General features: G+C 39.8%; 1 protein-coding gene across 6 annotated transcripts in view; it reads left to right on the top strand.

Moving 5' to 3' along the window:
• The window catches only part of Pkhd1 (PKHD1 ciliary IPT domain containing fibrocystin/polyductin), a 507,380-nt gene that overhangs the window by 291,044 nt on the left and 202,783 nt on the right, over positions 1-13,553 (top strand). For all 6 annotated transcript variants that reach the window (XM_045156516.1, XM_045156514.1, XM_045156512.1 and 3 more), the window contains one exon: positions 6,703-6,831. In XM_045156516.1, the coding sequence (XP_045012451.1) occupies positions 6,703-6,831 (129 nt within the window). The remainder of the gene's footprint in view (positions 1-6,702; positions 6,832-13,553) is intronic.

Here is a 13,553-nt window from a genome sequence, read left to right as displayed (position 1 = left end):
ATGCCTTCCAGGCATTCTGCAAATTCCTCCTCCTCCTCCTCTTTGTGTTGCAAGAGGCAAGTGTTTAGCCTTGCTGCTTTTATGCCTGATAGCTCTCTGCTGTGCTGCCCTGTAAGTAAATCTATGTCTTCATGTCAGCGTAAGATATAAGAAAAGATATAAGAGTACATTTGTTTTTCCCAACAATAGAAATAATGGAAACATGTAAATAAGCACATTTCATAAATTATGGACCATATGTGCACACAGGACTCCAGATCTGCAGATGGGCTATTAGCCCCATCCAAATGGAGACGAAAATCCAGTGTATCCCTAAACTTTAATTGTTCCTGGTAATTTCAGGAAATCAGGGTAAACAAACCCTCTCCAAAAGTCGGATGGCTCTGGGAAATCTTGCTACACTCTAAAGAGCCAAATTCTCAAAGGCTAAACACCTTGCAACCTTTTAATGCAGCTCTTCACTTGTTTTACATTAACTACATTTTCAGGAGGGGGAAAAATCCTTTCAGAGGAAGCTTTCCTTTATTTAGAGGGGTGTTTTTGCATTGTGTCGGGGAAAAGTTATACTAATCAGGAGAAGTTCTAATTCTTCTATTTAAATTAATAACAGAATGAGGTAAAGTTGCTGGACTGAAATTATACATGGGAACAGATGGTTATGGCCTCATGACAAGTTCTACTTATAATGGATTTCATAACAGCTTTTGAGCTTTTGTAACATTTTTATTTATTTTTTAATTTTTTGTTTATTTTTATTTATTTATTTGAGAGCAACAGACACAGAGAGAGAGAGAAAGAGAGAGAGAGAAAGGGCATGCTAGGGCCTCCAGCCACTGCAAACAACTCCAAACATGTGCCCTCCTTGTGCATCTGGGTAATAAGGGTCCTGGGGAATCAAGTCTCAAACTGGGGTCTTTAGGCTTCACAGGCTAGTGCTTAACCGCTAAGCCATCTCTCCAGCCCCAATCTTTTATAACATTTTATTCTTCATATCTCCCATCTTTATTCTATCTGTCCCTTTAGGTGGCTCAAAATGCCCTGCTTCTTACATGCCTCCACGTGAGGTGGGAAGGAATACAGCAGTGAGAGAAAAAGAAGGTTCCTTGGCATGAAGTATTTTTACTGTCTCTTGGGCATGTCAAATGAATGATTGACTACTTAAAACTTGTACTTAAAAATAGCTATTACTAGGGCTGGAAAGATGACTCTGCAGTTAAGGGTGCTTGCTTGCTAAGCATGCTGACCCTGGCTCAATTCTCCATTTCCCATGTAAATCCAGATGCACAAAGCAGCATGCATATCATCTAGAGTTTGTTTGTAGTGGCAAGAGATCTTGACACACACACACACACACACACACACACACACACACACACACACACACACAGTCTCTCTCTCTCTCCTGTCTCTCTCTATCTATCTTACTCTGTCATAAATAAATAAATAAAATAATAAAATAACTGTTAGCAAGGAGAGGAAAAAGTGCCCCAAAATTCTTTCCCCTCTGAAAGTCATGTGTACATTCCACAAGAGCATTGATGGGCTGGGTAAGTTTTTGTTTCATAGATGAACACCAGCTGGTGTGGCTCTTAGGTCTGCTCCCCTCATTGGGTACTGGACTACATACCATGGCTCTCTCTGGTTCAACTTGTTGGATAGTCAGGTTACTCCACACTTAGCATGATGTCTGCTCTCGGGACTCTTTGGAAGGACACCACAGCTGGCAAGTCTTCAGAGGTTTTCAGAGAGGGTTAGGTTCAGTGGGAGGTGCTTCATTTGGTTTGCCAGTGACCATAGGTTAAGAAAAGAGGCATCCAGTGCTTCGTAGCATAGTAGACGTTTAATAAGTGAAGGCACCTGGTGACCATCCTATCTGGTTCTGTTCATTTCAGAAATGGGGCATGAAAGCATTGCATTCCTAAAACCCTATCAACAGTGGGTGAGCCTAGGTGAAAACTCACATATTCCAACTCAGTCCAAAATTCTTGTTTTCCTACATTAATGTAGTTGCTCCTAAGTTTATTTTGGGGTGCATAACATTGATTTACAAATATTACCAGAAAGAAAACTATTTCAAAGCAGAAGAAGTTACAGAGCTAGTTCGTTACCACTGTCCAGGAAAAAAAAAAAAAAATTCAAACAATGTGATTCCAAGACATTGCTTTATTCCCATGGTGTAGTGTATATACAGGCTAATGGTAAAATTTAAGTATGAGCGTGTATTTTGCTTAATGAAGTGTTCTATGGAAAATAATAATATTGTAATATCTACGATTATTTGCTATAAACAAAGGTATAATGGCTAATGGAATTCTAACTATATATTAACCCATTCAAATATTTAATGTAGTGCACATGGAACATTTTGGTGTTCTGCTCCAGAGAACTTTTCAGTTGACTCTATTAGTAGCGACAGTGTTCTGTGTACAAAGTGGTTGCAGTTATTGTGAGTATACTGTGGACAGGAAAAATTGGAGGAAATGCCAATTAAGCCACTTCAACCAGTTAAGAGCCTGTACACAAATAATTGTATACTATGTAATTGTTTAACATATCTTCCTCTGATTCATATCTACTCTGGAAACTTTTGAAGAGAAGAGACACTCTTAATTCAGAGCCACAGAAAATGTGCAGTGAATGAAGAATGATCTAGGGGGCAATATATTAAGCTCATATATTGAACTTGATTAAGACCAATTCAGAGTTTGACTGTTGTCAAGTGACACATTTTCATTGTGTGTGTGTGTGTGTGTGTGTGTGCAAGCACGTGCGCTGTGCCTAGAGCACAACCCGAGGTGTCATTCCTCAGGAATCTCAGGAATGCCATCCACCTTTGCTGAGATAGGATCTCTCATTGGCCTGGAGCTTACCAAGTAGGCTAGACTGGCTACACAGTGAGCCTCCGGGAGCCTTCTGTCTTAAGGTCAAAGTTGGAACGCGTGTTTGAATGGCAAGTGCTTCGCTCACTGAATTACCTTCCCAGGTTCTAGACTGACAAATTTTAATAGGAAGGGTAGGGCGAAACCTCATCAAACATGTTGGTTGTGACCAAAACTGATCTAAAGATTGGGGCGACAGGTTGAAATCTGGGAGTCTCCAATTTCAAAGTTTCCCACACTAATGAGCCTTTTGGATGATGTGACGCAGTGTCTCCCCTTTTACACTTCCATTGCATTCTTCAGTTCACTGTAACATGGCTTCAACTCCTCCACTGGGACTGTTCTCATCTTTATCACTCAAGTCCAGATTGCCAAATTCAATAGTTGGCCTCTAATCCTCTCTCTTACAGAATTGTCCTGTTAACAAGATCATGTCTGCCCTCTGGATGTGTTCCATTGCTTAAGCCTCCTAGAAAAGATAAGCATTGTATTTCTGGCTAGGACTCTTTATCTTTCCCCAACTTTCACTGCAATAATACTTATGCACAAGCCTCATATTAACCGTATAGATATTCCACAACTCAAACAGGCTGGTATAGGATGATGAAATTTATTATTATTTTATTTTTGAGAGAGAGAGAGAAAGAGAATGGGTGCACCAGGGCCTTTCAGCCACTATGAATGAACTCCAGATGCATGTGCGATATTGCAGGCTTGTATCACTGCATCTGGCTATGTGGGACCTGAAGGTTTGAACATGCAATTCTCAGGCTTCGCAGGCAAGCACCTCAACTGCTAAGCCATCACTCCAGTCTGCATGATCAAATTTATACATAACATAATGTAACATTCTCCTATTAAAATAGGGAGCTTAAGATCTATATTAGCTACATCCCTGTTGATGTGACAAAAGTACCTGAAAGTAGCAAAGTTGGGTGCATTTTGGCTTAGAGTGGAAGTCACAGCCCACCATGGTGGGGAGGGTATGGTAGCAGGAGCCTGAAGCAGCTGTTTACATTCAGTCCAGTGAGGAAGCAGAGAGCTGTGAATTCTTCCATGCATCTCTTTCCTCCTTTTGGGTTCCTGAGGTTCCTTTTTGGACCAGAGCCCATGGCATGATGCCACCTCCAGTTAGGATGAGTCTTGCCATCTCAATGAACCTATTGTAGAAAACACCTCACGTACATCCCCAACAGTTTGCTATCATGGTGAGATTCCAAATACTGGGAAGGTGACAACTAGAAATTAACCATCCCATCTTCCTATAAACTAGAGTGAAGGAGATAGCAGAGAAATGTATGTTTCTGACATCTGAGATATAAATTAGAGTAACTGTTTTTCAGTCTTGGTGAAGTTTTAAAGAACCTTAGTCACTCTCTCTTGGAAATATTGTTGGAAATAAAACAATAAGCATATACTTTTTTTTTTTTTTTGCCTACCCAAACAAATGTCCTTACATTAACCCATACAGACTATTTGGAAATTAATGGAGAAGTTACAAAATTTGGAAAACATTAGAAGAAATTATTATGTGGTGCTTTCAAAATATTTATCAAACCCTTTTCTGAGACTTTGTTTTAAGAATTATGTTATTGTCATTCTTTGTGGGATATTTTCATGCTAATTGTCCATGATTTTTTCTTGACCACTATTTATGCATTTTTATATTATCCTAGGGCTCTAACTAGACTACTAGAGATTTGGTTTGTAATAGAAAAACAACTAATTGCTCTCATGATTCTGACCAATGGCATTTTATCTTTTCATAGTGAAATCCTTTGGGGCCATTACAACACCCTTAAAGATTAATATATGACCTGTGGGCTGGAGAGATTGCTTAGCAGTTAAGGAACTTGGCTGCAAAGCCTAAGGAACTGGATTTGATTCCCCAGTACCCACGTAAAGCCAGATGCACAAGGTGACACATGCATCTGGAGTTTATTTGCACTGTCTAGAGGCCCTGTCATGCCCTTTCTCTCTCTCTCTCTCTCTCTCTCTCTCTCTCTCTCCCTTTCTCTCTCAGATAAGTAAATAAAATAATAATAATAATAATAATAATAATAATAATAATAATAATAATAATAAAAGGTATGGACCTGTACACATATGATGTCAATATCCATCTCACCTGCTCAGTGTTTTCTCTCTCTCTCCCTCTTCAGAATCATAACCACCCACTGTTAGCTGTGCATCTCCACCTGGAGATCTCAGAGACACTCCCAACTCTACCTCCAATTCACTTAGAAGCTGACAGAACCCTATCCTAATGGTCTGGAAACCCTTGTCCTCTGAACTTTCATTACCTGTCACACTCTGGCCACTGATCATTTCTCCCAACTCATCCTTACCTCTTTGTAGATCTGTGGTTCATCAGCATTAACCTTCTTAAGGTTCCTACATTTGGCATTTCAGTTCCCCACCTTTGTGTGTGTTTCATACTCATCCCTCGTCCGGGATTGTGAGCTCTTTGCCGTACCTTTTACCCACCCTTTACCTGCACAACTTTGAAATGCTTCTCGGGCACTACATCCTTGAGGACACTTCTCATAAGTCTTGCTTCCTTTCTTGGCAGAATATCATTAAAGAAAATGTACTTCTATGCTAACATATTGTTTTATCCTTCAAATATTTATGAACATACCACTATTTGGTGATTTGACTAGCACCTTAACTGCTGAGCAATCTCTTCAGCTATTTGATGTTTTGGTTCTAAGGGGCATTTTTCTTTTTTCCATTTTGGTATTAGTACCTCTCTAGAGAAGTTTTAATTTAGAAAAATACTTTTTTTATGTTTGCAAAATAGAATAATGGGTAAGATTCCCCTCACCCAGTCAAAAGAGGAAGTATTTTCCTCTTTCCTTTTGAGGCAGTATTTCTGAACCCACAATATATTAGTGATGCTATGTAAAAATAATTCCCCAAAAGAGTATGTGAATACAGTTCAACATGGTGTTGCACATATGGTTTTAGATGTCTCTGTTGGAAATGAATAGTGATTACCAATTCTGTGACAGACTTGTCAATAGAAAGACTGGAAAGAAAATGCTATTTAATGATTAAAAGCAGAATCAGTAAGAGCCAGTATATAAATTGCTGCCTCGAGAGGACCCAGTTATTCTACAATTCATGTGCATGGAGAGCTCTGAGAAGGTCACCCTCTGACTCAATCATTCCAACAAGAGAACTATTTTAAGGAGATAATCAAGATTTCTTGAGAAATTTTCATAGAGATAGTTCAAATCATAACTAGGGAGAGTCTAAAAATTAGACATTACATGTTAAGCAAGTAATGGATTTCTTATATTATAGAGTACCATGTGTTTATAAGGAATTGTAGTGTCATTAGGAAATTTGTAAGAGAAATGGCTACACTAAGCAAAATAAGAGTAAATGCGATATGATCTCAATTATGTAATAATGGTAAAATAATCTGGAAGAAAACACAAATAAAAGATCTCAGTTATCATTATGTGGTAAGGTTCTGGGCAATTATTATCTTTTCTTTATTTGCATTTTCAAAATAATCCATAATAAGTCCCTTTAATATTGATACTAAAGCAAAACATGTGTTTAATAGGATTGGAATATATATTTCTAAAAGTGTAAAGGTTGGATTATTACTTATTTTCTGGTTAAAAATATTTTTATACAAACTTTAAAGATATTCAAAAGCAGCTATGTTGGTGGGACCAAAATACCCCCAGCCTTTTGCAATTGCATTCGAAGTTTGAACTTATAATAATGAACTTTTATGTCTTTTATTGTACATATTTTCAAATAACATGTCTTACTAAATACCTTTGTCACTTCCTTTGTGTCCTAGCCTCTACATTGGCACCTGGAGCAGCTTTAAAGTGGTCCTCCCCTGAAACATGGCAAGATGTTGAAGAGGGCTGGGGAGGATACAACCACTCCATTCCCGGGCCTGGGGATGACGTTGTGATTTTACCCAGTGAGTAAAACACGCTATGGGATGAAACACGGGCAGACTTCATCAAGTCCAACCCAAGTGTGCATTATGTTTCTTTTGTGTTGTACATCATGGCAAAGAAAGTGGACATTATTTTTCATCACCTGGACATGGAGGTTCATATAGGAGAGGAATTTCATAGTTCAGATCATTTCAGAGCCACTAACTCAGCCTCACTTCATTAAAAGTGGAATAGGTAAGAGGTCATCATGCTAAGCGGAGTTAGAACTTACTTGCTGCTAAATCCTCTTCATGCACAGCAGGAGAAATTTTAAGCACCTCATATCTTTTAAACATGTTAAAATTTATCAGCGTATATTATTCAAAATAGTGGGTTTCTTTCTGATATTTTCACATGTATGCAATGACCTTTGATTCATTTCCCATTCTTCTCTCTCTTCTTCCCTCCTGTTTGTATTACCCTCTCTTCCACGGGCCCTCACCCTCTCATACCTGCTTTAAAACTAGATTCCACATGTGAGAGAAAGGAAGAGGTGCTTATCTTGGTGAGCCTGACTAATTTCACTTAATATGATGATCTCTGGGTTCATCATCTTAGCTGTCAATTGCATTATTTTCTTCGCTATGGGTGAATAATATCCCATTGCTTATATCTCCCACATTTTCCCATTAGCTGTTCATCTGTCAGCAGACACCTAGGCTTAGTGCATAACATGGCTGTTGTGAATAGTGAACCAATGAGCATGAATGTGTAATCACCACCACTGCAGGTTCACTTTGATTCTTTCAGACACGCACCTCAGCTGATATAGCAAGTCCATATGGTAGTGGTTGGAGACAGAAATTGGCTAAGCAGTTAGGATAACAGAACCCCAAAGTGAATTTTTTTTTCCCCTCACTAAAGACTAAAGTGGGAAATGTAACTAGGGCCTACAAAGAAAACCTGGATTCTCCCACCCACCCAATATATTTCTTTCTTCCCTGGAAAGTTACACCCACCAAGGAAGATTTCTGGATTAAGTTTGCATCCTTCCTACATAACAGAAACTCTGATTCCTACCTAAGATTTCTGGAAATACAGAAACACAATCGTTTTTTTTTTTTTTCCCCTCTAGAAAGTGTGAAATCTGGTCTTTCTCACATAGTAACCTGTAAATCTGGTCCTTGGCATAATCCGTGCTACTCTCCATAAAAAAATCAACAACCTGAGCCTTGACAAGGGCTTCTCAATCCCTCTTTAGTATCCCTGGGCAAGAGCTCTGCCTGTTTCCTTCTCTTACATTCTGGCTTTAAGCTCCCCTTCTCTTTTCTCTCCCAGAAGTTTTAAGCTATAATAAAATCTTTCAGAGCATTATCATCTAATCTCTGGATTTCATTTTCTGGATTCATAAGACAAGGATCCAGGAATATCTCACATGATCAGTACATTGGTGAATAAGGAACCCCAAATTTTCTGTATCAGTAGTTATATTTTCAGTTTTTGTTTTCAAGGTAGGGTTTCACTGTAGCTCAGATTGACCTGGAATTCACTATGTAGTCTCAGAGTGGCCTCAAACTCATGGCGATCCTCCTACCTCTACCTCCCGAGTGCTGGGACTGAAGAAGTGCGCCACCATGCCCAGCAGTTTATTTTCTTATTTTTTTTTTAAAAGAAATCTCTCTACTTTTTTCTATAGTGCCTGAATCAGTTTGTATCCCTCTCAACAGAGTGTGTAGGAGGTCATGTTTTTCCCCCTGTGTTTGTCAACATTTGTCTTTTTTTTTTTTTTTTTTCCTGAGGTAGGGTCTCACTGTAGCTCAGGCTGACCTGGAATTCACTCGAAGTCACAGCGACCCTCCTACCTGTGCTGGGATTAAAGGCGTGCACCACCATACTGGGCTTTTGTCTTTTGTTTTCAGTGCATGCTGTATGCATGCATATGTTTGCACATGCATGGTAACATGTGTGGGTAATTATGTGTGTGTGTGTGTGTGTGTGTGTGTGTGTGTGTGTGTGTGTGTGTATGTATGCACATGGGCATGTGGAGGTTAGAGGACAACAACCTTGGATGTTGTTTCATATGGATGCAGCTAACCAGTCAGATTAGACTAGCTAGCCAGAGGGCTCCCAGAAGTTCTTTGGTCTCTTTCTTCCCAGCACTGGTACCACCTGCCTGTGACTCAGGTCTTCATACTCACTCGTAAGACATACCTTTCTCTCACTGAGCTCTGCTCCCAGCCCCTGCTCCTTCGATGAGAGCTGTTCTGACTGGGGTGAGCTGGGATGTTCAGTGCCATCTTCATTTTCACTTCCTTTATGGTTAAGGGTGTTGGACATTGTCCCATGCATTCACTGGTTGTTTGCATTTCTTCTTTTGAAGAAGAAATGTTGTCCTTCTGGTGTTTAATTTTTTGGTTCGCCCTTTCTGCAGCATCTGCCATCCTTAAATTTGAAAGACCTAAGATATGTGAACGAGAACAATTGATAAGTCTCTTCTTATTTTTGTCTTTTGTGAACTTTTACATGTATAACTAATGGCAAATGAAAAACGCTGATGTCCCATTTTTTTCAACATTCTCAAGAATAAATAATAGAAGTAATAGAATTTCTCTTTCCACCCATTTATCAAGAATAATCTCTGAGTATGCACAGTAGTAACATAAAGATAATTCATGAAAGATTCAGAAATACTCCCATATTTAAAAAAATATATTCATTTTCCTTAAAAGAGTTTATGGAAGCCCCATTCTTCTTAGTTCCAGAAGAAAATTTTTCTTTTCATAGAATAATTATATTTATCCTATAGAGACATGATTCCATTTATGATTAATAGTAAGGTAATAGTAAGCAAAAGGTCTGTGGTGGGAAAAGAACATTTAAACATTTTGGTAATATCACACATTCGCTGAGTACTAATAATGCAGTGAGATATGTTCTCTGTATACTTCAGTAAACTTCACAGTGGCCTTGTAAGGGAAGTAATATTATCTAGAATTCATAGACAGAGAAGCAGAGGCTCAGGGTAGTTAGATCATTTGTTCAGTTCCACAAATTGCAATCCAGCCAAGTCAGGATTGGAACCCAAGCAGTTGGATTCCAATACATCCTTGATGTTCCTTTCCTTTCCTTTCCTTTCCTTTCCTTTCCTTTCCTTTCCTTTCCTTTCCTTTCCTTTCCTTTCCTTTCCTTTCCTTTCCTTTCCTTTCCTTTCCTTTCCTTTCCTTTCCTTTCCTTTCCTTTCCTTTCCTTTCCTTTCCTTTCCTTTCCTTTCCTTTCCTTTCCTTTCCTTTCCTTTCCTTTCCTTTCCTTTCCTTTCCTTTTCCTTCCCTTCCCTTCCCTTCCCTTCCCTTCCCCTTCCCCTTCCCCTTCCCCTTCCCCTTCCTCTCCCCTCCCCTCCCCTCCCCTCCCCTCTCCTCCCCTCTCCTCTCCTTTCTTTCCCTTCCCTTCCCTTCCCTTCCCTTCCCTTCCCTTCCCTTCCCTTCCCTTCCCTTCCCTTCCCTTCCCCTTCCCCTTCCCCTTCCCCTTCCCCTTCCCCTTCCCCTTCCCCTTCCCCTTCCCCTTCCCCTTTCCCTTTCCCTTTCCCTTTCCCTTTCCCTTTCCCTTTCCCTTTCCCTTTCCCTTTCCCTTTCCCTTTCCCTTTCCCTCCCCTCCCCTCCCCTTCCCTCCCCTCCTCTCTCCTTTACTTTCCTTTGTAATGAAATGCATTTCCTTCCCAAAAGGACTAAGGGCAAAGTAAAAGAGAGTAGATGTGTTGTTTGCTTTGGTTATGATAGCAGTGTAAAATGCAACACACTGGCCACCTTCTAGGAATTGATCATGTCTGTGGGCCTGGGGAAAGACAAGGAGAAGGAGGGAGAGAGCAGTCTAAAGCAAACTGAGCCATACTTATCATCTAGCTTCCCCATTATTCACCTCTCTTCAATGGAGGATGAAACTTTTTGAATTAAACAAGCTCCTTAGCCATTCCTCTTCTGAAAAGAAAAATCTGTTCTCTCTCACTCATCTCTTTGATGGATCTAGCCAGCGGATTTGCCTTGAGCTATGTTTTTTTTTCTCCCCACTAAGCAAGCTATTTCCCCCTCTTTATGCAGGAAGCTTGGGAAGCTTTTGAACATTGCCAAGATTTTAGAAACCCTTGGGGCTTTGATGCCAAGCGAGAATAAATCTCAGACATCTTGCTTGGCACTAGAGTTGACTTTGTCCACTGTGTTTCCGATGCCCAGAAGCCTTGGTATTCTCCCTCACTCTTAATTTTTCTGTTCATGGTCAGTTTAGAAAAAGACCTGGATTCTCCATGAAGCAACTCTTGAATGGCACAGATCTCTTGTGAGACAAGAAGGGCTAGAGAAACATAGGCCATGGGTGCATATGAGGTACATTTAAAAAAAAAAAATATATATATATATATATATATATATATATATATATATATATATTTGAGAGAGAGAGAATTGCTGCACAAAGGCCTCCAGCTGCTGCAAATGATCTCAAGATACATGCTCCATCTTGTACGTCTGGCTTATGTGGGTCCTGGGGAATCGAACCTTGGACATTAGGTTTTGCAGGCAGGAGCCTTAACTGTGAAGCCATCTCTCCAGCCCTAAGGTACCTTTAAAATGACCCTTCTATGTTATTGGGAGAATGTGAGAAGTGAGGAATCTTAATCTACCCAGTGAAAAGTGAGCAACCTTAGTTTCCTAGGTTATTGTTTGCTACTTTAAGCTTTCAAGTGACAAGGGAGTAAGTGAAATATACATAATACATATTTAAATTGTTGCTCTTTGAACATGCCATGCTCCTTTTATTTTTAAACTGAGAACTTTAATATATGAACATACGGTAACTTGATCAGGTTCCTGTCCCAGTATCCTCTTTTGTCCTTTCTCCCCAACGCCCCATTCTCTGTGGATGCTCTCTTTCAGGGTAGTCCCTCCTCTGCTTTGTTGTGTCTCCCTCCCTTTGTCCCCCACACTCATTCATGCCAAGATGTTGATGGGCTCAGAGCCGTTAGGTCTTATGGGAGTATCCTCGCCACTGTGGAGTTATGAATATAACAATTTCTCTTCCCCCAAAGTAAGCCTGTGTGGCCTGTGGCTTTCACATTCTTCCCATCCCCCCTCTCACAGTGTTATCTGAGCATTGGGGGCATGGTAGAAGTCTTTAGTGTGGCGCTCTCAACACCCTTTTATTTTCTACTTTGATGAGATTTGAGTCTCCTCAGTGTCTATCACCATCTCCATAGAGATGGTTCCCTAGCTGGTAGTGAGAGCAGCACTCATATTCTCTTCATGATTATCTTTGTAATGTGCCCTGAGCCCCAGCATGTGGGATAGAGATGACTGGTCCAAGTGCTGAGCCCTCCTAATCTTGTCATTTTGATGAGTTTGTATCTCCCTGGTATTTTCCACCACTTGTAAAGAGAAGGTTCTCTAACCAGGTGTTAGGGCTGCATTAATCAAAGGGCTTAAGCATACATGCCTGGGAGACTGCAATAGCATAACATGTCTGTTTTGCAACTCTTCTTACATAACTTCTCTTCTCACATAGCGCACAGCCTTTTATTAGCCCACATTGAACTTGACTGCGCCCTTCAGGACCTGATCCACCGAATGGTTCCCTCTGTGTTTTGACAGACTTTCCCCGATGTTTGGACTTGGGCTGGGGCTTTGTGTTAGATATAATTCATCTGTCAACCTGTGGAGTCCACTTTGTCTAAGTTCTTCACCTTTCTATGGCTCTCCTGATTCCCTGTATTTCCAGCCTTCTTCTGTTTATGTGTATCCACTGCGTTGGGCACTATTTACCAATTAAGTATTGCTGGGAGAAGGATGAGATCAGTGCTGCCAACCAGAGTTTAGCAACAAGATACACCTCTGAGCTTCACAGGTCAGACACGGTGCACATGCAAGTGCTTGGAACATAGAGTCTTATCTTAGGATAGATTCCTAACGATTATGAAATTATTTTTTATGACGATAGTAGGATGTGCTTGGTTGGGTCATGCAATATGCTCTCTCTGTGAGTTCTCTCACTTACTTTTCACAACTGCTGTATTAGTGGATCCTGCTATCTTCATCCTTTTATTGATTAAAACTCTGGGATGCAGAGGTAAAGTAACTTGCTCCAGTGTTAGTTACCTAGTGAGTGGGTGGAAGAAGCTAGAATAGGCTGTCAGAATTTGATTCACAACTAGTTCTCTCTCTCTCTCTCTTTCTCTATTTCTCTCTCTCACACACAGATATATACACATACACACACTCACATGAGATAAAACTGAAGTCCTTGTAAATGCTAGGCAAACATTCTACCATTGAGAAACACCCCAAGTTATATATTATAATGATACTGCACTTCTGCATTTACTATTCATGTTTTTTTTTACTAACTAGAAATAAAAATGAATACAAAATACAGTTTATTGAATACTTACTATATGTAAGATACTCTACTTGAGGATTTTAATCCTATCACACACACTCTTAATGAAGTGGACAAATTTTCTATGCTGGTATCTAATACAATTAAACAATTAAATTGCTAAAACTTTTTCCTTGTGACTGGAGAAAAATTTGATTGTATTTCAAATAATTACCTTTCCCCAATGTATTTGAACAAATATTTACTAAATACTTACTGGGATTGAGGAACAATGTGTAGACACTTAAGACAAGATACAGCCATGACCTCCGACTGCTGGTGGTTTAGCTGTGTTAATAAAACACAAGATGAGTAGCAATAATGAAATGCCAAAAACAAAACAAAA

Source organism: Jaculus jaculus, chromosome 8 (genome assembly GCF_020740685.1).
Source record: "Jaculus jaculus isolate mJacJac1 chromosome 8, mJacJac1.mat.Y.cur, whole genome shotgun sequence".
Classification (NCBI taxonomy): domain Eukaryota; kingdom Metazoa; phylum Chordata; class Mammalia; order Rodentia; family Dipodidae; genus Jaculus; species Jaculus jaculus.
This window is presented reverse-complemented; position numbering and strand designations above follow the sequence as displayed.